Below are 24033 nucleotides of genomic sequence, written 5' to 3' on the forward strand. Positions count from 1 at the left end.
AGTGTTTTCCCCTTGTGCAATGGTACCTCCATTGCTGAGATATCACCTTTTTGTCAATATCTGAATGAGCTCTTTGAAGCAATGAGGGTGATTCCTCTTACTTCTTAGGAGCAACGCTGACACTGTCATTGCTCCAAATAGGTAATTTGCATACTGACAAATAAGTGATTTCTGAAACAAAGGACCAATTCACGAAGGAAAACACCATAAACCTAAACTACCTGCAGGGCTGGGTTTATATGCTGGATTATGGTGAGACTCTCTTTAAAACACAGAATAATCTGAACTTCTATATTCGTATCATATACAGTCCTATGAAAAAGTTTGGGCACCCCTATTAATCTTAATCATTTTTTGTTCTAAATATTTTGGTGTTTGCAACAGCCATTTCAGTTTGATATATCTAATAACTGATGGACACAGTAATATTTCAGGATTGAAATGAGGTTTATTGTACTAACAGAAAATGTGCAATATGCATTAAACCAAAATTTGACTGGTGCAAAAGTATGGGCACCTCAACAGAAAAGTGACATTAATATTTAGTAGATCCTCCTTTTGCAAAGATAACAGCCTCTAGTCGCCTCCTGTAGCTTTTAATCAGTTCCTGGATCCTGGATAAAGGTATTTTGGACAAACAATTCAAGTTCAGTTAAGTTTGATGGTCGCTGAGCATGGACAGCCCGCTTCAGATCATCCCACAGATGTTCAATGATATTCAGGTCTGGGGACTGGGATGGCCATTCCAGAACATTGTAATTGTTCCTCTGCATGAATTCCTGAGTCGATTTGGAGCGGTGTTTTGGATCATTGTCTTGCTGAAATATCCATCCCCGGCGTAACTTCAACTTCGTCACTGATTCTTGAACATTATTCTGAAGAATCTGCTGATACTGAGTGGAATCCTTGCGACCCTCAACTTTAACAAGATTCCCGGTGCCGGCATTGGCCACACAGCCCCAAAGCATGATGGAACCTCCACCAAATTTTACAGTGGGTAGCATGTGTTTTTCTTGTAATGCTGTTTTTTTTGGACGCCATGCATAATGCCTTTTTGTATGACCAAACAACTCAATCTTTGTTTCATCAGTCCACAGGAACTTCTTCCAAAATGAAGCTGGCTTGTCCAAATGTGCTTCTGCATACCTCAGGCGACTCTGTTTGTGGTGTGCTTGCAGAAACGGCTTCTTTCTCATCACTTTCCCATACAGCTTCTCCTTGTGCAAAGTGCGCTGTATTTTTGACCGATGCACAGTGACACCATCTGCAGCAAGATGATGCTGCAGCTCTTTGGAGGTGGTCTGTGGATTGTCCTTGACTGTTCTCACCATTCTTCTTCTCTGCCTTTCTGATATTTTTCTTGGCCTGCCACTTCTGGACTTAACAAGAACTGTCCCTGTGGTCTTCCATTTCCTTACTATGTTCCTCACAGTGGAAACTGACAAGTTAAATCTCTGAGACAACTTTTTGTATCCTTCCCCTGAACAACTATGTTGGACAATCTTTGTTTTCAGATCATTTGAGAGTTGTTTTGAGTAGCCCATGATGCCACTCTTCAGAGGAGATTCAAATAGGAGAACAACTTGCAATTGGCCACCTTAAATACCTTTTCTCATGATTGGATACATCTGGCTATGAAGTTCAAAGCTCACTGAGGTTACAAAACCAATTTTGTGCTTCAGTAAGTCAGTAAAAAGTAGTTAGGAGTATTCAAATCAATAAAATGATAAGGGTGCCCATACTTTTGCACCAGTCAAATTTTGGTTTAATGCATATTGCACATTTTCTGTTAGTACAATAAACCTCATTTCAATCCTGAAATATTACTGTGTCCATCAGTTATTAGATATATCAAACTGAAATGGCTGCTGCAAACACCAAAATATTTAGAACTAAAAATGATTAAGATTAAATAGGGGTGCCCAAACTTTTTCATAGGACTGTACTTTAAAGGGTTTGTCCAGCTTGGAAAAAATTAGGGCAAAGGACTCTGGATTAAATATATATAAAAAAAACAACTTTATTCACCTATAAGATTCCCCATTGCTGCTGTTCCAACATTTACCGAATCCTTACTAGTCCCTGGTCCCATTCAGCCAAGGATTGTCAACTTTTTGTCCCTGCTACACAATCCCTTTGAGAGTTTTTTGGCGAGGAAAAAATCCGCTTCAGGAATTAGGAGATGTTTTTTTCTTCCAGCATAGCGTATGGACTTTGAAAAAACTGCTAGCAGTTTTTCCACACAGTTTTTGCCAATTCCACATGGATTTTCCGCCTCCCATTGACTGCGATGGTTATTTCCACATGGTTATGGTTATTGACTGCGATGTTATTTCCACATGGATTCTGACACTGATTCAGCTCCAAAATCCTTGCGCTGGGTTCTGCTTTTTATTCCACTAGCAGAAAAAGGAACACATTGAAGTCAATGGGAGGCTTTTTTTTCAGTGCTGAAATTCCACACCAAATTCATCACCATTTTCTTTTCCGCCGTGTGTGTGGGTCCATTCACATGTGGAATTTCAGCGCTGAAAAAACAGACTCCAATTGACTTCAATGGGTTTCTTTTTCTGCTAGTTTCTGCTAGGAACCCATTGAAGTCAATGGGAGGCGCTGAAATTCCACACCAAATTCCTCACCATTTTCTTCCATGTGAATGGACCCTTACATATACCACCTGTCCATTGGACAAATTAAACTTTGTGCCACTTTGTCAGGATGTCCTGTCACTTAAAAAAGTTGCGCAAGCTAGATGGTCACTGAAGCGCTACAGAGTCCTGGAATAAGGCCTGGTTCACATCTGTGTTTGGTATTCTGTTCGAGAAGTCCATTTGGTGACCCCCAAACAAAATACCAAACGCATTAAAAAGAGGTGAGCAATGAAACCACATGGACCCCATAGACTATAATGGGGTCTGTGTGTTTTCCACACAAGTCAAGCGGAAAGAAAAAGTAGTGCTTGAACGTATTAAAAAGCATTCAAGATTTTCTATGCCCTATTTGTCTGCATACTATATATATATCATATAATGTATGCACCATAATGTATAATTTGGTTGGAATAATATATAAACCGACTGATTCTTGACATCGGAAACCAATTTTTGGGAAACCTCCATTCATTCACAATTGTATCCACATCCACTGTAGTGAAGTATTTTTTGTGTTTTACTGTTAGCGTGTCTTGGTTAGAATGAACCAAAAGGATATATTTCACTCAGCTGGATTTTTGGCAGGTTAACCCTCAAGACAAAAGTTAAAAACAATACATTTATTGGCTAATGGAGGGTTAGAGCGGCGAAGTTCTTACAGATAATTTCTCCAGATAAATATAGGCTGTGATTTTGACGCATTTTCTCATGTGTAGAAAGTATGTCTGTGGTTCTAAAAACTCATGAACAAACATTAATTTCTATGTTTATGATGTCTGTGATTCAGTGGTAGATACCACAAAGTGCAAGCCTTGCATGTTATAATTTACTCTAAAATAAAGTTAGCAGGATGCGGACTGATTTTTTTTTCTTTAATCTGTAAAATGCAGTTATGAGTTGTAGATTTGATAGAATAGGAAAAATTATGGAACCAAATACAATTTTTTGTCTGGTTCATTCATTATAGATGTAAAATAATGTTTCAAGCAATGAAGTACCTGGAAGTGCCCCACATTCACCTGAAAACATATCATATAATCTACATATTAATATAATCTACTATAGGCGGGGTAGTTTAGAAATTACATAGATCAGTAATCTCGTACTAGTCCTGAGTTAGAATATCCATAAACAGTAGATTACATACTTTACATTGCTTCATTTCAAAACCCCATATAGTGAAAAACATGCAGAAAAAAAATGCAGCGTTGCTTTTTTTCTGCAGCATTTTTCATTTAATTTTTTAGTGGTTTTTTTCTTTCCCTATAGGGAAAACACTTGTGATTAACAAAGTAGCCAAAAAACCACGGTGTTTCTGCTATGCGGAGCATTATGCTAGGTTCACACCTAGTGGTGTAACTAAAGTCTTGTGGGCCCGGTGTAATCTATTGTCTGGAGCCCCCTACCTCATCCCTAGAGTGAATTCTTGATAGTGAGGGTTATGGATGCTAAGGAGTTTAATCCACCATAGTGTGGTTAGGGTAATCTGTGGGTCTCCTTGGTTTATGGCCCAGATGGAATCTGCAATCTCAATACTGATGGCAGTGCTTATGGGCCCCTTAAGGGTGCATTCACATGGAGGAAAATGGTGAGGAATTTTGTGTGCAATTTTCTCCTCCCATTGCTTTCAATGGGTTCTGCTAGCTTTATTTTCCACTAGCGGAATTTTCCGTGTTCAAGTCCCGGTGTGGGACTAAGTATGAAATAAAAAAATACAATAAAAAAAAACAACATAAAGTGGCTCTTTTCAATAATGTTTTCTTGTAACAGAAAATAATAATAATAATAATAATAATAATAATAATAATAATAATATATACCAAAATTTGGTATTGGTGCATCTGTAACAACCCAGTCTATAAAATACAACATTATTTATCCTGCACAGTGAATGCTATAAAAACTGCTTTTTTTTGTGGTCACATTGCCTCAAAAAAAAAAAAAACCCCACATAATCACATATAACCAGTTTGGTACTAGTTTGGTACCAATAGAAACGACAGCTCATCCCACAAAAATCAATCCATACTTTCAGCAGCCAATGTGACGGTTATTACAATTGACTACAGCTTTGTCCCCAACAAATATATAAGATGAAGTTGTAATACCTTGGAGAGTCACTCCAAAAAGTACAGAGATTTGCACACAGTACACAGTTCCGATAATGGAAAAATAAAATAAATGATGACTCTCAGAATAGGGTGATGCCACAATGACCCATTTTGGATGAATAAGTGTTATTCTTGTGCAAATGTAGTACAACATAAAAAAAAACCTATATAAACTTGGTGTCACTGCAATCATACGGACCAACAAAATAAAGGTAACGTCATTTATAATGGCCAGAACATAAAAAAGGCAAAACTGACCCTTTTTGTGTCATCCCACTAAGAAAGAGTGGCTTCCCATGCCTATGTCAACATAAAACTGAAAAAAATTAAGTTTTTTAAAATGTGACATTGGAAACAAAAGGGACTGTATCCTTAAGTATCAAGCTAGGCTGCATCCTTAAAGGGTAAAAGGGCTTATATCTTTGAAATGGCTGAACAGGTTTGGATAAACAAAACACCAAAATGCTGAGGGTGACAGCATCAGATTATGTATGTCATTAGGCTTATCGACCTGGTGACAGGTCTTCTTTAAGAACAGGCCATCAGTTTTAAAGTCCTGAAAAACACCTTTAATATGAGAAAAAAAGAAAATTGAAAAGCAAAACATAGAAAGTGTAAGGCAAGTAAAGGCAGATTATCTTGTCTAGTCTGTCCTTCGTATTAATGTCGTGTATTGAGGCAACATAGAAAGTGAGTGTGCTTTAATCCATTTCTAGACAGTTGCTCATGAGGGTGGGGTGAACTATTCTATACAAGTCATATATACGTGTTTAAGGCACTCACTGGTCAGCAACAAACATACCTGCAACAAATCCAAATCTGGATTTTCTATAAGACTGTTCTCCCCAGTTCTGAGGTTGCTGCAGTGCTCCACAGAACACCACAATTGGGGTGCCATAAATCAAACTCCCACAACTACCAAGTGATGGCATAGCCTAACCAAACAGCATCATTGACTTCAATGGGTTGTCCAACCTGAAAAATTGGATTGTCAAAGAGTTTATTGGGTCATAAAGTGAAGAAGAAGTCAAATTCACTTTAACCATCCCTTCTACTCCTATACCTCTTAATCCCTGCTGGTCTCTGTTCTTCCTGGTCCAGATATGACATTCTGACACAGCCATATAACCAGTGGTGTAACTAGGAATGGCGGGGCCCTGTGGCAAACTTTTGACATTGGGCCCCCTCCATCCGAAGACCCCGACTGACCTACCCCAACTTCCCCACACCCGTATTCCTGCACACAGTATTATGCTTCATAGTGGTCCCTGTACACAGTATGATGCCCCATAGCGGCCCCTACACACACTATTATGCCCCACTGTGGACACCCATGAACAATTATTATACTCTGGGATCTTTTCAGACCGTAGAGTATAATAATCGGAGACCTAGGGGAGGATACAAACATAAAAAACACTGTTATTTACCTCTCCCTGGGGTCAGACGCACTCCTGGGTGATGTCAGCCATCTTCAATCACTATAAAAAATTTTTTTAAAAAAATCCACAGCAGTCGCGGCTGCCACCGAGCCCCCTAGAGTCCCAGGCTCTGTGTCAGCCGCAACCACTGCTACCCTGGTAGTTACCTGTTGGTGTAACAGGTCACTAGGCCCTAAACTGAATATTATTACTATGTACATGGTACAACCTCAAAATTAAATTTGGTAATTGAATCATAAATAGCAAGAGACATTATTATACCATACATCATACAGTTGTGAGAAGACACAACCTTACTGCTTCCAGATCTCTTATCATACTAATAATACACTACGTTTTACAATACTGAACACAGGCTTAGAGAAGCACGAGATCCACTGGAAACATGGTGCTGCTGACTACATGGGATTTTTATTGCATTTGGTGTGATTGAGGTGGTTCAGGGTGATGGTGTCATGTGCTCTGTTAACGTCGATCTCCATGCCCCGGCGCTCATATTCATCACATTTCTATAACATGCTTTCACAATACTGACCTATTTCTTCAAGTTGTGATTTGTAAAATCCTGTTGCCTGAAAATGTCATAGCAAGCAATTATCTAATAACTCGGAGATAATGGCGAGAGCGTTCTGGAAAAGAATTCTCTACTCTTCATCTTTAATTGCTCTTTAACTCCTTCATGTCAAGAGGGCTTTTGACATTTACGTTCCGGCAATCTAAGGTAGTTAGATCAACCACTGAAATTTACCCTGTAATGGAATCCTCCCAGCCATATATGTATGTATTGTCTAACATAAGATGTTATTATAGAAACCAAGTTAGAAAACTGTACTTAGTAAATCTATTGAAAGGAAAAGTATAGTCCCTATACAGTGTATTTTAGGCTAATATAAGTACCGTATATACTCGAGTATAAGTCGACCCGAATATAAGCCGACCCCCCTAATTTTACCACAAAAATGGGGAAAACTTATTGACTCGAGTATAAGCCGAGGGGAGAAAATGCATGACATTCTGTTTGTGCTCATGTTAAGCCTAGCCGGCTTCAGGCATATATGGTAATATCCCAGGTGTCACATGGTCTGGGATAATACCATATAAGCCCAAATCCTGTGGTAGTAGTAATAGCCTGTTACTGCTAGCACAGGCTTTGGGCCTGTATGGCAACAGGCTGCTACTGCTACCATAATGCTTTGGGCCTCTATGATAATGCCCCAGACGTCTGGGGCATTATCATACAGGCCCAAAGCCGGCTAGGATTAACATCGGATCCCGGAGAGGTGAGTAAAACTGTTTATTATTTTCTCTCACCTCCTCTGGGGCTCCGATTATTATACTCGGGGGCCTGAAAAGACCCCCGAGTATAATAATAGCGGCAGTGGGATCGCGGCTGGGGCTCGGGCCTACTTACTGCCGGCCTCCGCGGCCTATAGTATAAGGTGACGCGGGGGTTGGCAGTGAGCAGGACCGGGGACAAACAAACATTAAGTTCTCATCCTTACCGACCTTGCTCATCTTCTCCCGTGGCTGCTCCTGCATCTCAGCGTAGGGGGCGTGATGACGCCGCCTGTGCTGAGACGCAGTAAGACGTCATCGACATATGCTGGGTGCGGGCCTGAGCTAACATGGCCACGTCACCCGGCTTGTGTTGTAGCTGGGGGAGGGGGCCGGGACTGGAGCGGAGGACCGCTGCAGCGAGTCAATACGGTCGAGTCAATTACAGTATTGACTCGAGTGGTAATTTCACTGGTCCGCAGTAAAAGACATCTGTGGGAGGCCGCTGGAATAGCGCTGCTGCCGATAGGTGGTCGGTGAGGCAGCGCTGTCTCCAGGGCCGCCTTAAGATGTTTCCAAGGCAGAGAAAATGCTCTGGAAACATCTTGGGGCGGTCCTGGAGGCAGCGCTGCATCACCACTCACCTATCGCTGCTCCAGCGGCCACCCACAGAGGTCTTTCACTGCGAACCAGTCATGTGACATTTTCAATTACTATATTGACGCGAGTATAAGCCGAGGCGCACTTTTTCAGCACAAAAACTGTGCTGAAAAACTCGGCTTATACTCGAGTATATAACAGTAATATAAAGTAACATTTACATTTTTACTTGAGGAATGGTAAATCTTAGAGGATAAGGCAACATTTTCCAGTTACTAATTTACAAAACGATCAAATATGTTATCAAGAAACCTTATCATTTCAACAGACATGTATGCAAGGGTTGGTGTACAATAGAGGAAAATTCTCCAATGTGGCTACTATGCGGTCCCTGTAGTATGGAGAACTGTAAAGACTCCCATACACAACAGAGAAAAGTCAGAAGTCGGTCACACCCTGCGATTCAGCAGAACTGGACAATTATCTTACGTGCATGGAGACCTCTCAGTTCTTCTCCCATCAGCTGATGTAGTAGTAAGGATATATGACGGTGTCTTACTCCACTCACCCCACTGAAAAGACCTACATGTTTGGTTGGATGAGTGAATGTGAATGGAGCAGTCAAGAGGAATAGCAGTCAGCCAAAAACTATTGAAATACTGAACTGGGGCAGGAGGCCGGGAAAGGTGAAATAAAAAACAAAACTCATACTCACCTGTCCCCAGTCTGCCGGTGTCCTCTATTGCTGTCCAGTTCAGCATCACCCAGGGGCTTGTTCCAGCGGAAGTCCTTGCCATATGTGACTGCTGAGGCCAATCTGAAGACCCAAGACATCACTCACATACATCATCGGTGATGTCCTGGGTCCTTACCTATGACTGCTGAGGCTGCTGACTGGTCTCAGTGGTCACGTGCAACAAGGACTTCCGCCAAGCCCATTGTCAGAAATTGGTCCTCATACCTGTAAAAACAGAGAAAAAAATTACTAAAATGCAACAAAAACACTCCCAAAAATCGAAGTGTGTAACCAGCCTTGGGTTGAGGTCGCGCATTGCAGAGAAGATGATTTTTTTGTAACAGACTTCCTTCAAATTGAATGGGAAATATATAGGAAGTTATTATACTTCTCTCCTCCCCTCAATCCACTCTCAGCTTTAGGTAAAAAAAAACACAGCTTTTCTGCCACATGTGGCCTCAGCCTTATTTTCTTTTTTATGTAGATTGTGAGCCCCATATAGAGCTCACAATTTACATTTTTCCCTATCAGTATGTCTTTTTTTGGAATATGGGATGGAAATCCATGCAAACATGGGGAGAACATACAAACTCCTTGTAGATGTTTTTTTTTTTTTTGCCCTTGGCAGGATTTGAAAACCAGGACTCCAGCGCTGCAGTGCTAACCACTGAGCCACCGTGTGGCCCCTAACTCAGCCTTTATTGTTCTATCACATGAATAACAATGATTTTATGAATATTTTCTACTATCAATAAACGCTAAGTTTTAAACAAGGAGACGTGACTTTGCTGGAATCTTACTTCTGAATGTTTGGATTTCAATTACCCTAGCCGAAAGGGATTCTTCCGGGCAAGTCCATTCTCCCCTGGAATCAACGTGAGTGCATTTTTTCAATTATTTAATTGCCTCTTTTGCACGTAGAGCTGTGTTTTTCCTCCTTTTCCTTTTTCCTGCACAACGTTACATTACTTATTTTCTGCTATTAATATTTTATTGTGCCTCATGGAAGAATTATCTGTCAGCCCACAGAATATCTAAACATCATTGATTTTGCCTATTAGGGCTCGCTCACACGGGGCAAGAGGATTTTGAGGTGGATTCGGCGTCAAAATCCGCCCCCTCACAATAGAGGACTATGTAGACCGCTAGCGTTCTTTTTTCTGTAAATGGTTTGTTCCCGGTCACGGAAAAAAGAAGCGAGCTGCCCTTTCTTCAGGCAGATTCTGTGGCTGATGCAGCCGCGGCGTCCGCCTCATGACACCACCCTCCGGACTAGGCCCATTCATTTGGGCCCACTCCGGAGCAGGAACAGTTGCAGCAGGCGCATTTTGGTCCTATTCTGACGCGGCTTCCCACATCAAATTCAGGACCAAAATACGCCCACACTAGCCCTGTGTGAACTAGCCCTTACAAATCCAATGTGTATTTAGATGAAGATCCAAGACAGATAACCAAGGCGAACTCTTATATTTTTGCTGCAGATATGTTGGCAGAGGATTATCTCCATCATCCATAACTTTGCTATACTTTAACCACATACATAATGTGCATGCTTCTTTCCATGTCAATATTTTGTGACTTGATAGCAATCCCTTGACAGGCCGTAATTTACAACTCTGCCACTGGGTGGCTGCACACAGACACATATAGGATGGGTAGCATATCATTTTGTGTTAATATATCACAAAAAGCCACTCATCTCATGAAACATATCTAGACATGTCAAGTGGAAAGATACGGACAGATCTGTACATGAATTAGATACAACATGTTAGCAGATCTGATTAAGATGTCGATGAGGAAACTGCGCCCTAACCCTTATCAAATCTATGATATATGAATATAGTCTAATGGAAACAACGTGCTATACTGCAAAGTGTTCATTCCCTAATACATAACAATAACGCTGTATCCTCAAATAACATTTATAGCATTAATATAGGACTACTTTGTAACTGGGACATAATGAATTTAATAATGAGACTCCAACCACCTACAAACACTCTCACCACAAAGCGTTTATTGCAGGTAACAAGCCTGCCGCTGTCTAAATCTACCAATATAACTTGTACATGTGTAGGCATGTCAGCGAAGCAAGTCGTGTGCACAGGTTTACAAAGTCAGACAATGTTTAGATAGGACGCATTCACACAGAAGTGTAACCTTACCAGAGCAAGCTTTGTGTAAGTGTATTCAAAAGGGGGCGAGAAGAACAAGTAAATGATAGTGATCTATACAGTGCATGAATACACAACCACATACACTATATACATGAAATACCATTAAACCATAATGGGGGAGGGGGTAAGCTACCAAGACCAGTGTCTTCCATTCTGATCTTGCTAACCCCTGCATCGGCAGAGAATGTGACTAATTTATGACGAAGCGCAGTCCTGGTCATAGACTAGGCACATCCTCCATGCGTGGATACTCACATGTGCATCAACTCTTAGCAAACTGGCCTAAAGGGATCCTATCATTCACACACTATTTTTTCTAGGTACCACATCGGAATAGCCTTAAGAAAGGCTATTCGTCTCCTACCTTTCGTTGTCTTCTCCGTGCCGCCGTGCACCTACAATCCCGGTTGTTGGTATGCAAATTAGCTACCTCGCAGCACTGGGGGGTGGGCCCTAGCGCTCAGACAGCACTGGGAGCGTCCCCAAGGGTGCGAGAGAACTCTCTCCAGCAGCGTCATCTTCAGCCTCTTCTTCCGGCGTGGCTTGTAACTTCTAGGCCTCGGCCTTGGGCAGAGCAGACTGCGCATGCCCACAGGCCACGATAAAATGGCCACTTGCACAGTATTGTAAACGGCCATTTTCTCATGGCCTGTTGGCATACGCAGTCTGCTCTGCCCAAGGCCTGAGGTCTAGAGGTTACAAGCCACCGTCGGAAGAAGAGGCTGAAGATTACACTACTGAAGAAGATGGAGGTGGCGCTGGAGTGCTGTCTGAGCACCCGGGGCCCACCCCCAGTGCTCCGAGAGAGCTAATTTGCATACCGACAACAACCGGGATTGTAGGTGCATGGCGGCACGGAGAAGACAACAAAATATAGGAGAAGAATAGCCTTTCTTAAAGGCTATTCCGACACAGTACCTAGAAAAAACAGTGTGTGAATGATAGGATCCCTTTAAATGATGATAGATCTGGCAGGGCTGATGACCCCATCCGCAGACTACGCTCACCACAACCCAATTTCGGAAAGTGGTGAAAGAAGTGTAAAGTGGCATCTGAAAGATTTGCAACTTTTTTTTTTTTTTTAATGTAGATTGTGAGCCCCATATAGGGATAACAATGTACATTTTTTTTTCCTATCAGCATGTCTTTGTAGAATGGGAGGAAATGCAACCAAACACGGAGAGAACGTACAAACTCCTTGCAGATGTTGTTCCTGGTGGGATTTGAACCCAGGACTCCAGCGCTGCAAGGCTGCAGTGCTTACAACTGAGCCACCGTGTTGCCCCAACCTTTTTTTTTTTTTACACCAGAAAACTGGTGTAGGAGCTTAAAAAAAATGAACCCCATTGTATTCTCCTATTGGTGTTAAATGCCCAAATATAATTGTCAATACACAAAGTATTAAAGTCAGACCACCAAAGTAGGAAATACTACACTAATCAGGACCAGACCCATACAGACCCCATACAGTATCCTCACAATTCCCTATAGACTATCATTTCTGACAGTCTCTCTAATCTATATAACTTATGATATACCACACACTTTGTGTCTGATAGAATGAACCCATGTGAGATTGGTTAATAAAACCTAACCAAAACAGTATCAATCTCCACCAATATATGATGTACTCATGGACGCATGACAGAAGACATACTGCTAGTGTAAAAAAATCTCTAAAATAAAGTTCTTTACTTTGAGTATCCGCCATTGATTACAGTAATTCGTTGTTACAAAGTATATACTGCCACTGTGTGCCGGTGAGTGGTATTACAAGTCAGTCACGGCAAACATGCATGCAGTCATCTGTATGTTAGACTTCTTCTAACATAACATATAGATATAATTAGACGGTATTAATACTGACATCTACAAAGTGATTTATAGTGGCTTGCCCTGTAGAAGCTGTTGGAAGCTTAAAAAGACTTGAGAATGGGAAGGAGATTCTCCTTCCAGCAAGACAATGACCCTAAACATACGGCCAGAGCTCCAGAGGAATGGCTTAGATCAAAGAATATTCATGTGTTAAAATGGTCCAGTCAATATCCAGACCTAAATACCATTGAGCATCTGCGGCAAGACGTGAAAATTGCTGTTCACAGGCGTCTCCATCCAATCTGGCTGAGCTTGAGCTATTTTGCAAAGAATAATGAGCATAAATCTCAGTCTCTAGATGGGCAAATATGGTGGAGACAGAACCCAAAACACCTGCAGTTGTAATTGCAGTGAAAAGTGGCTCTACAAAGTATTGATATAGGGGGGTTGAAGACTTTTGCACAGTACAGTTTTCAGATTTTTAATGGATTAAAATTCTGAAAACCATATATCATTTTCCTATTTCACAATTATCTGCTACTTTGTGTTGGGCATACTCCCCTGTCCCCAGTGCCCCGGTGTCTCCCTGCGCGGTATTGCTGCACCGGTGTTTTTTTCTGACAATATTCCCAGCTGTGCGTGTCTGCAAAATGTCACAGTGTGGTGGTGGTAAGTTCTGCTGCAAGAAACACCACAAGAACAAGACTAGACCATGCTGGGAGACACCGGAACATCGGGGACAAGTGACTATGGTTTATTTTTTTCCCATCTCTGACCTAATATATATAAAAACAGTTTATTCTGAACAACCTCTATAAGTATGGAGGAGGACCAATGGATACAAGAGATCTACATCTGTTATTAACAGGGAATTAATACTGTGTACACTGTGATGTCACTATGTAGGTATGGTGCCCACAGTGACATCACTAATACAGTGTATTCTGAGGAATGGGTTATTGCACACAGTAATGGAATAACATATATGATATAGTCACAGAATAGGTATAATAAATGTAGCGATGTCACACACAGATAATAAACATGGTGAGCAGGACCCTCACTCCAATTGTTTGATAGGTTACTTCTTTGTCACCTTGTAATGTCATATACTGTCTGTCCATGTACCCTCTGATTTGTAGAGTGCTGCGGAATATGTTGGCACTATATAAATAAAGTTATTCTTATTAATATGAATATAATGCATAGTACAAAGCTAATACACAAAGTGAAATCAGAGTATAGAGGTCATAGCTAAGTGATGTCACAGTACAACACTAATAAGAACAGGCGTTCCCCTATGTGACTGTTGGACCCATAAGTGTCCTTTTACACAGGCAGATTGTCTGCCCATAAAAAGAACCCAGTGACAGCCTTAAAGAGGTGGCACCAAACAGACATCTTACCCCCATCTCCAGTATGTCTAGGAAGTAGTAGATGAGTGGTGGTCCAACTAGGGTCCCCTGTACCACTATAACAGGGGCAATGATACTCCATTCATCTCATGGAACTGCCAAAGAGAAGCTTAGAAGAGCATTCGGCCATCTTCGACAGATCCATGGAGTTAGAGTGGCAGAGTCTCTTGAACACTGTTCCGTTCTGACAGAGCTACAAGGGACCCCCATTCTTGTGATCATAACTATCTACCACTTATCCCTTATCTTATACAAAGGGGGTTAGTTGTAAACTTGGCACAGCCCCTATAAAGCCCAGGTACGATTACAACATCCTCACTCCAATAGTCACACTCATGGGTGACTTGTGTGACTGCCATATTTCTTTCACGTTCCTTTGTAGTAAACTGTTATGTTTGTATCTGGAAAAAAAAAATACACACAATTAGAAAAACACAATCTCTGCAATCGTTCCTGAACATTGGTTTATCCAAAAAAAACATTTGTCACTGTGTGTTGAAATGTAGGTATTGCTCTTGGATGGTGTCTTGACACCCATCTGTAAAAAATGGACTTGAAGTAAATGTGTACTATATGCTTAAATGAGCATAGAGAATACAAGAAAGGCTTTAGAAAAACATACTACTGCAGCAAATAACTAAAGCATTGCATAAGAGGAGTGTTTATTTCATCATCTATACATTTAACTCACCTTGAACACACAGGTAACATACAAATCATCCTACAGACTTGTCGGTACCCAGTGATATGGTAGTGAAGGTTCAGAACGCACACGTATGACCCTGACAGCTGATCTGTCACTCATGTCAACACTGTATCTGAACCGAGTTCAAAAAGAGTGTTGATCCTCTGCTGTACATACCCAGATGTTTCCATGATTTCACTTAACTGGTATCCGAATGAGACAAAAGCAGTGTCAAAATGCTCACCCTCCCGGGGGATTCCACTCCAAGTAATCTCATACACAAGGGCTGTCACTGGGCCATGAAGCCAAGATAAAAAGCACAGAAGCATCTGGGGTGGTAATGACTCGTCCACACCTGGAAACATTGGCATCCGTATTATATCAGTATAATAGAGGTAGCACTTATAATTGCCTTGGGCGCAAGGATGGTGTTCAGCGCAGATCTGACCTCAGCAACTGCAAGGACAAAGAAGACTACGATCACGTAATGACTGGCCCGGCAGAGATCAAAACTAAAACAGTGAGGCGGATTTGTTCATGAATATATACCAGAGTTCTGGTGCATTTGGTGTAAAAGCCCCGTATCACATTTATCAATCATTTTAGACAGTTTTCACAACTTGTCCAACAAGGGGCAGGACGTAACAAAAGGATCTGACCCACTGGGAAAGGGGATGGGGCGTAAAATGCACAAATGATGCCAAGAACTTGGTGTGGTTTTTGGTGTAAACTAAGCCAATAGATACAGTAGGTGGTGTAAAGATAGGCTAGACATGTACCAAATTTATCAGTCAGAATTAGGCACTTTGATAAACCTGGTGCAGTTAAAGAGGAACTTTCACCACCTTTGCCAGGTCCAGCTTATTTACATCACTTAATAGACACCCCTCCACAGATTCTGGCACAGTTAATTTTTCTGTAGCCCCTACTGTTCCTGAGCAATCAATGCTGTTATATTGGTTGAGTGATATGCTATTTAGTCTCTGTACTGTCAGGTGGGCGGTGTCAGACAGGAGCAGACAAGAGGTGTGATTCTGAGCTCTGACACTGGCGGCCTCTGATTAGAGCTCTGAGTCACACCCCTTTGTCTGCTTCTGCCTGACACCGCCCACCTGACAATACAGAGTCTAAGTAGCATATCAGGCACCAAAACTAACAGCAGTGATAGCTTAGAAACTATGGGGACTAGAGAAAAAAATCCAGTTGTGCTGGACTGAGTAGAGAGGAGCCTACAAAGGGTGTCTAAGAAGAGTTGGTGAAAGTGGTGAAAGGTCCTGTTGAAAGATTGTCTAGTCTTACTCTGCACTAAGTACTAGACAGTATTAGTAAGGTTAATGTGTAAAGCTTTAAATGTATAAGGATCAAGGTAAGAGTCTACGTTTTGCCAGGAAAAGCTCCCAGTAAATCCATGGAGCTCCATTTACCGTATAGTTTTTGGCAGGAGCCTATTAACAATATATACTACTGTATGAGTATACAGGGGGTTACATGCAGCTTGTAGTCAGCACTACACTATGGGAGATCCTTCAAATTTATCTAAAAAGTAGGCTCCAAGTGTGATGTGTACACAGCCCAAACTGACTTTAAATTTTTATGACCATAGTTTAGCAGTGTCCCTGCTGCACTAGATCTTCAAGTAGAGTAGTGTAAGCGCTCCCTGACGCTAGGGTCACACTAGCGTTCGGGTCTCCCTTCTCAGCTTTCCATCTTCTGCATGCAGAAGATAGAAAGCTGTCAGATTGGTCGTGAGCGGCAGTGAGCGTTTTATGCTCTCCGCCGCGAAACCGTTTTTTTAAAATTGGACACCGCGTACTGCATGTCTGACTCTGTGTCCGATTTTAAAAAACCGGTTTCGCGGCGGAGAGCATAAAACGCTCACTGCCGTTCACGGCCGGACATCTTTCAAACCCATTCAAATGAATGGCTGAGAAAGAGTCCTGCAGGTTTCCGTCTCCTGCCTCTGTTTTGTGCAGGAAACGGAAACCTGCAGAACGGAGACCGGGCGCAGATGTGAACGAGCCCTAAATATAATAACACTATAAAGACCGGCCTTGTGATGTCTCAAAAGAAAAACACTATTCTTACACACCTAACCGAACTTGTCTAGCAATAAGGGGTGCAGAGGTAACAGTTGCTACTGAGTCCTAGACCCTGAGGGGGCCCAAATGTTTCTCTGCCTCATATATTCTACTACTATTCAAAAGCGTAGCTAAACTTTCAGACAACTTTTGATTTTCTGGTATTATTTGTGCATGAATAAGTTTTGTAATACACTTTATTAACAGATTTTGGCTCCTTTCTGTGAAATCCGGCATTTTTTCAGTCTTTCCCCTGTTTCTGTAATGAGAGTTGTTCTTGCCTCTCACTGAATGTTACAGTGTACAGTGTTCTGGAGTAGGGGGCTATGTAAAATGTAGAGAAAATGAGGGGGGAGGGGTCATTTCAAATAGTTACATCTTAGACATTATAAAAGATACAAACTTGCTTTCCGTGTCATATGAAAGATGAGATTGTCTTCTAAGTTGTCCTATTACAGCACTACATTACTACATTACAGAACTAAATTATTTCCAGATATCACTGGTTGAAAACATAGTTGGGTTTAGGATATCCATATGCAGCTGCACAATATACATGATATAAAAATCCCAATCCTGACTGTGTTTTCAACCAAGTTTAGAAAGCACTGAAACCTTAGTTTCCCATGAAAGAAGACAATCTTCTCTTTCATATGACACCAAAAGCACCATATTTGTACGTTTTATAATGTCCAAAATATAAGTGTTTGTAGTGACCTTCCTCTACACCCATTTTTTTCTACATTTTACACAGCCCCTCCAAGCCTGTACTCTATACACAGTAACATTCAGTAAGAGGTAGAAACAACTATCAATACAGAAGCAAAGGAAAGAATAAAGGAGTCACAGAAAGGAGACAAAATTTGTTCCTACAGAATATAACAAACTGTATTAATGACAAAAATACTGCTAGAAAATCAAAAGTAGTTCAAAAGTTTAGTTACGCTTTAAATGGTGCACAGTAGGTACGGGACCCATACAGAGACTCGGGGGTTATCTCTCTGGCTTTTATATCGCCATCAACACTTTCTGCAAAGCTTATCATACAATCAGTGTTGGAGGAAACCAGAGTACTCAGAGGAAACCAGTACACATACTGCATCATATAAATAGGAAAATGTAACTGGTGGGTAAGCATATACTTCTGGAACCAGGTCCAGACCACTCATAAACTATAAATGTACAATTTGCAGCCTGAGTGAAGGGTGAGTGCAAGATTGAGTGAGTAGAGTGAATTGACACCTGACAGCCGCACCTTTACGTGCTAGGACATTCCGTACTTGACACTAATGTTCTTGATAGTTTACATAGATCTGATGCACCCCTCCATATTTTACACAGGACTGCTGTATGTAGCCCTCTATGCTTAACACAAAACTGTTGCACCCTCCATATTTTACAGAAAACTACAGCACACATCCCTCTATACTTTACAAAGGATTGATACACTCCTTAATTTACACAGGACTACTGCACATACCCCTCTATACTTTCCATAGATTGTAAGCCCTCGCGGGCAGGGCCCTCTACCCCACTGTGCCAGTCGGTCATTGTTAGTATTATATCTACCTGTATATTCTGTGTATTGTATGTAACCCCCAAATGTAAAGCACCATGGAATTAATGGTGCTATATAAATAAATAATAATAATAAAAAGGATTGATACACTCCTTAATTTACACAGGTCTACTGCACATACCCCTCTATACTTTACACAGGACTGCTGCATCCCTGAATTCAGCGCACTGTCGGCTTTCTAGCGATATATATAAAACCACATGTACCCGAGGACATGAAAGGTCATCTTTAGAGATGAGTGAGTAGTGAAATATTCGAGATTCGTTTCAAGTAGAGCCTCAATATTCGACTACTGGATCGAATATCAAATCCCATTACAGTCTATGGGAAAAAATGCTCATTTCAGGGGAAACCACTATTCTACTAAAGGAGAGTCACCAAGTCCACGAGTAGCAGGAGGAGAGTGTTTAGGAGGAGCGCTGTGCAGATAAAGCACAAGGACCCCATAGACTTTGGACTCCTTCCGGACGGGAGGCAAGCACTAATGTGAACTTACTCCTCCTGCAGAACCAGCATTGATTGGTCAAATGCTATATACACTGTATAGCATTCGGCCAATCACCGCTGGTTCTGCAGCAGGCTCTTCTTTGCTAGTCAGGAGAGCTGGCAGCTTGCGGTTATGCGGGAGCTGGCTTTTTCTCATAGAAATGCATTGACCAGCGTTGATTGGCCGAATGCTATACAGTGTACAGCATTCAGCCAATGAACACTGGTTCTGCCGGAGGCTCGTCTGTGAGGAGGCGGAGTCTAAGATCGGAGCACAGCAGTCTCCATTGTGGTCCGATCTCAGGTGTAGCAGGGTTGAGCATACAGCTCTAGTACATCTCAGATGCCGATCCCGATCGCTCAACCCTAGTGGCAGCTTGCTGTTATAAGGGAGCTGACTTTTTCTCATAGGAATGCATCGACCAGCATTGATTGGCCAGTATACAGCATTCGGCCAATCAACACTGGTTCTGCTGGAGGCTTGTCTGTGAGCATGCGGAGTCTAAGATCGGACCACAATGGAGACTGCTGTGGTCTGATCTTAGACTCCGCCTCCTCACAGACGAGCCTACAGCAGAACCAGCGTTGATTGGCCGAATGCTGTACACTTGCCAATCAACACTGGTCAATGCATTCCTATGAGAAAAAGTCAGCTTCCTCGTAACACCGTATTACCTACTCGATCGAATACTACTCACTCATCTCTAGTCATCTTTAAAAGGCCGAAGACTGGCATAAAAAAACACCAGTCTTAATAAAGACCTCACACTATGTGGCAACCTTGAACTCTTTTGACTTATAAGGGCGTCTATCAACACTTCCATTGTATTGAAGCCAAGAATAGTCTCCTAAGAGTATATGGCAAATTGTATCTCTGTAGCAGATGAGGTACATTGGAGGACCACGTCTAATATTCGCATTTGCCGTAGTTGTGCACTGCAGTTATTGATAGTTCAGGTTAAACACACATTATTTTCACGGTTCACCTGTAAATACTCTGCCTCCATCTACTGGATAACTGCTGCCATAGTAAAGTGATTTGGGGTTTTCAGATGCTATTCCGATCCCCACCTGAAACACAACATGCAGAGGGGTAACTTGAAGCAAAAGTGGGGCCCCAATTACCATGTGCCATTTAGAACAGTAGTCCATTGTATTTTAGAGGAGGACCTTTAGGGTCCCATCATAGTCCAGGGCCTGCTGTCATTGCACCCACTATAGCTACACCCATGGGGGCTACATGTGAACATGCCCTAATACCATGAAACCATATTCTGGAGATTGATAAATCAGTGACAACTAACATGGCTTCCTTTATGGCTTCTGCAGGAGCAGGAACTACTGTGCTGTGTAAAATACTCCTGACATCGCCGCCATTCTGCTGTTTGTAGGTGACAGCCCAGTGCTCTGCATTATCATTCATGCTGCGCGCTCACGGCTGTGGTCATGTGACCTCCCGGCCGCGTGCCCAGTGAAGCATCACGTGACTTCTCAGCCCCGCGCCTCTGGTCTGCGCGTCTCCCGGAAGCGGAAGTGATTGCAGCGATGAGAGTGACGGACGGCGGAGAAGGGGACCCCGGGAGGAAAAAGCAGTAGGAAGCGGATGAGGGTCGGTATCTGTGAATGAAATTATCCGTACATGCATTTATTTCATGTCTCGTCACGTGTTTATGTATTGTCCCTTTCACTAAGTCTACACTGAGTGTGGAACTACAAGTCCCAGTCTATCCCTCATAGTCTTGTAGTCCATGTAGATGTCTAGCTTGTGTTGGCTTGGCCCCATCTTTATCTATATGGAATAAATCGTTGACTCTTCTGTAAATATATTATATATATATATATATATATATATATATGTGTGTGTGTGTATATTAAACACCAACATTTTTGCTACAGGCAAAAACGCAATGAAAAATGTTGCAGAAAACAAAATAAAATAAAAAATAAATTATATATATATATATATATATATATATATATATATATATATATAATCAGCTGTGTTCAGCTTAGCCTTAAAGGGATATTCAGCCCCTGTAACTCCCTTGGCTGTCCCCGACAGTCTCTATTCAAATCAATGGAGAGGCGTACACTTATAACCCAGTACTCCAGTCAGAACTGGGATACAAAACACCCTAGTTCTCAAAATCCCTAAAGGGTACCAGCAGTAGGACACCCATTGATCAGTAAGTTAGTCCTTGGCTTTTTGATAGACAGGTATCTTGTTCTGATTTCATACAGCCCTGTGAGATTATTGTTGTGGAGCTCCCACTTTTAAGGTACATGCACGCGATCAGGATTTACATGCAGAAAATCCACTACTAAATGCACATCCAACTGGCGCAGGTATTCATTTTTGTACATGCAGATTTAGATATTGAAGCCATTTTTTTTTTAAACTGTGTCAGAAAAGAAGATATGTCTGCACCAAATATCAAGTAAAAGGGTGTAGGCATGTACAAGGTGCCAGGCATCAATGAGGACTGCTTTACACCCCCACTAAAAAGTATTTGTCATCTCTCACGATGTCTCTGTTTTAGTTCATACTTGCATCCCTCTAACAATTCTGGAGCGTCTTGGTTTAGAACTTAATGTGGTGCCAACCCTCTGTTATTCCTCCTGGAAACATATTATTAAACGAATATATGAATGTCACCATTTCTCTTGTCTAAGTGGTGTGTCCTATACAGTATGACACTAAGTACTGAGTGAGCAGTGTTAGGCTGTGCAGGGTCACCCCTCTAATTGGTAGCACCCATTGTTTATTCATAAGTGTCTAGGAGGAGCTACGGAAGGTCTAAAACGACACTTCTGTTATTCCCCCGCTAATGTCACCATGGTCTGTGCTGGTCTTCATTTACTGACATAATAACATGCAATACAACAGAGCTGCTGTAGCCACTGGAGGCCCTGGTGGTGTTGCAGGGGATTTATTAGGTTAGTAATGTTTTTGTCATTTTCTGAATCTTACTAACAAGTTGTTCTCTCTTTCTCTTTCAGCTTCATCTCTCAGAATGCCATTTCGATGATACAGTATGTTGGTCACGGCATATTTGGTCCTCATTGGCCTTTTGGCTCTCTGGGCAGTGTTGGAGTTCTCAGCTTGCCATTCAAAAACTTCCCCCACCAGCAATGCACTAGGTAACCCGGCTTTCCGCCGTTTTCAGCATGACTTTTTCAGAGCCTATTTCCCAGTGTTGGCAGCAGACTGGTTGCAAGGTCCCTACCTATACAAACTGTACCAGCACTACCACTTTCTGGAGGGACAGATTGCCATCATCTATGTGTGTGGCTTTGGGGCCACTGTGCTATCAGGTTTGGTGAGTGCTCCACTGACTGGACGTCTTGGTCGTCGGAAATCATGTATACTCTTCTCCCTCCTCCTTGCAGGGTGTTACCTGTGCAAACTATCTCAGGACTATTTTGTTCTCATGACTAGTCGTGTTCTGGGCGGGTTCTCAAGTTCCTTGTTATTTTCCTCTTTTGAATCCTGGTATGGTCATGAACATGCTGAGCACCATGATTTCCCCGCAGAATGGCTCCCTCACACCTTCTCTCATGTTGCAACCTGGAATGGTGCCATTGCTATTGTTGCAGGAGTAACTGCAAATGCTTGTGCAGAGTGGCTAGGATTGGGGCCGGCTTCACCTTCTGTGCTAGCGGTACCACTGCTAGGTCTATCAGTAGCCCTAGTGATCCGGGAATGGGATGAGAACCATGGACAAAGCAGCGGCTTTACCCGAAGTTGTGGTGATGGCTTGAGATGTCTTTTGAGGGACCGCCGTGTATTGCTTTTAGGTGCCATACAAGCATTATTTGAGAGTGTGATTTACATCTTCATATTCCTCTGGACTCCTGTACTGGATCCTCATAACACTCCACTTGGAATTGCCTTCTCTGGTTTTATGGCAGCAAGTGCAGCTGGTTCATCCCTCTACCGTCTTGCTACTTCAAAGAAATATCATCTGCAGCCCATGCACATTCTCTGCCTGTCTGTGCTCATGGTTTTCTTCTCCCTTTTCATGCTAACTTTCTCTACAGCACCAGGGCAGGAACGCCCAACAGAGTCCTTCCTCGCTTTTCTCCTCATCGAGCTAGCATGTGGACTCTACTTCCCAGCGATGAGTTTTCTAAGGCGTCGACTCATCCCAGAAAAGGAGCAAACGGGGGTAATGAACTGGTTCCGAGTTCCCCTGCACCTTATTGCTGGGCTGGGTCTTCTTGTTCTTCATGACAGTGACTACCAGAGCGGTACAAGAAATATGTTCAGTTTGTGTGCCGTCACAATGCTGCTCGCTCTTCTCAGTGTGGTCGGACTTTTCTCAATGGTAAGAAATGACTCTGAGCTACGAATGCCAAGTTCTGAGACCGAGCCCAGTGGATCTGAGCTCTGAATCTGCTGTGAATAAGACTGAACACAACGCTGATAAATCTAAAATGTAGGTGATTTCTATACAGATTGGGGCACATTATAATCAGTGCTATAATGGTGACCATTTTCAGCTTTAAGAAGCAGAAGCGTTGTTTCATAGGATGGGTAATATACAGTGACTATTGCGGTATCATAGACTTTTGTTACAAGATACATTAAAACCTGTGCTAAGCACACCATTTATAATGTGTCTCGCTCTGTGTGTTTTATGTATGATGTGAATGCAGTCAGCATGGGAACCAAGTCATAGTGCTGACCATTATATCAAACTATAGATATGTTACAAGAGAAGACATGACTGGGGCCACACGGTGGCTCAGTGGTTAGCACTGCAACCTTGCAGCGCTGGAGTCCTGGGTCCAAATCCTGCCAAGGGCAAAAACCCATCTGCAAGGAGTTTGTTCTCCCCTATTTGCATGGATTTACATCCCATATTCCAAAGACATACTGATCGGGAAAAATGTACATTGTGATCCCTATATGGGGCTCACAATCTGCATTAAAAAAAAAGAGAAGATATGACCGGGGCGGGACAAGTAGACAACCTG

The 24033-nt window shown here is 42.1% G+C and overlaps 1 protein-coding gene across 1 annotated transcript; it reads left to right on the forward strand.

Annotated features, from left to right (window-relative positions):
• The first annotated feature begins 20580 nt into the window (after positions 1 to 20580).
• On the forward strand, positions 20581 to 23671 carry SLC61A1 (solute carrier family 61 member 1). The gene is made up of 2 exons (XM_075265776.1): positions 20581 to 20662; positions 22054 to 23671. Exon 2 carries the CDS (start codon positions 22089 to 22091, stop codon positions 23445 to 23447), a length of 1359 nt encoding a protein of 452 aa, XP_075121877.1. The 5' UTR covers positions 20581 to 20662; positions 22054 to 22088; the 3' UTR covers positions 23448 to 23671.
• The last annotated feature ends 362 nt before the right edge of the window (positions 23672 to 24033 follow it).

The sequence above is a fragment of the Leptodactylus fuscus genome, chromosome 2 (assembly GCF_031893055.1).
Source record: "Leptodactylus fuscus isolate aLepFus1 chromosome 2, aLepFus1.hap2, whole genome shotgun sequence".
NCBI lineage: Eukaryota > Metazoa > Chordata > Amphibia > Anura > Leptodactylidae > Leptodactylus > Leptodactylus fuscus.

Coding starts and splice junctions, on each gene's coding strand:
- SLC61A1 (XM_075265776.1), top strand. CDS start 22,089: ATGTTGGTCACGGCATATTTGGTCCTCATTGGCCTTTTGGCTCTCTGG.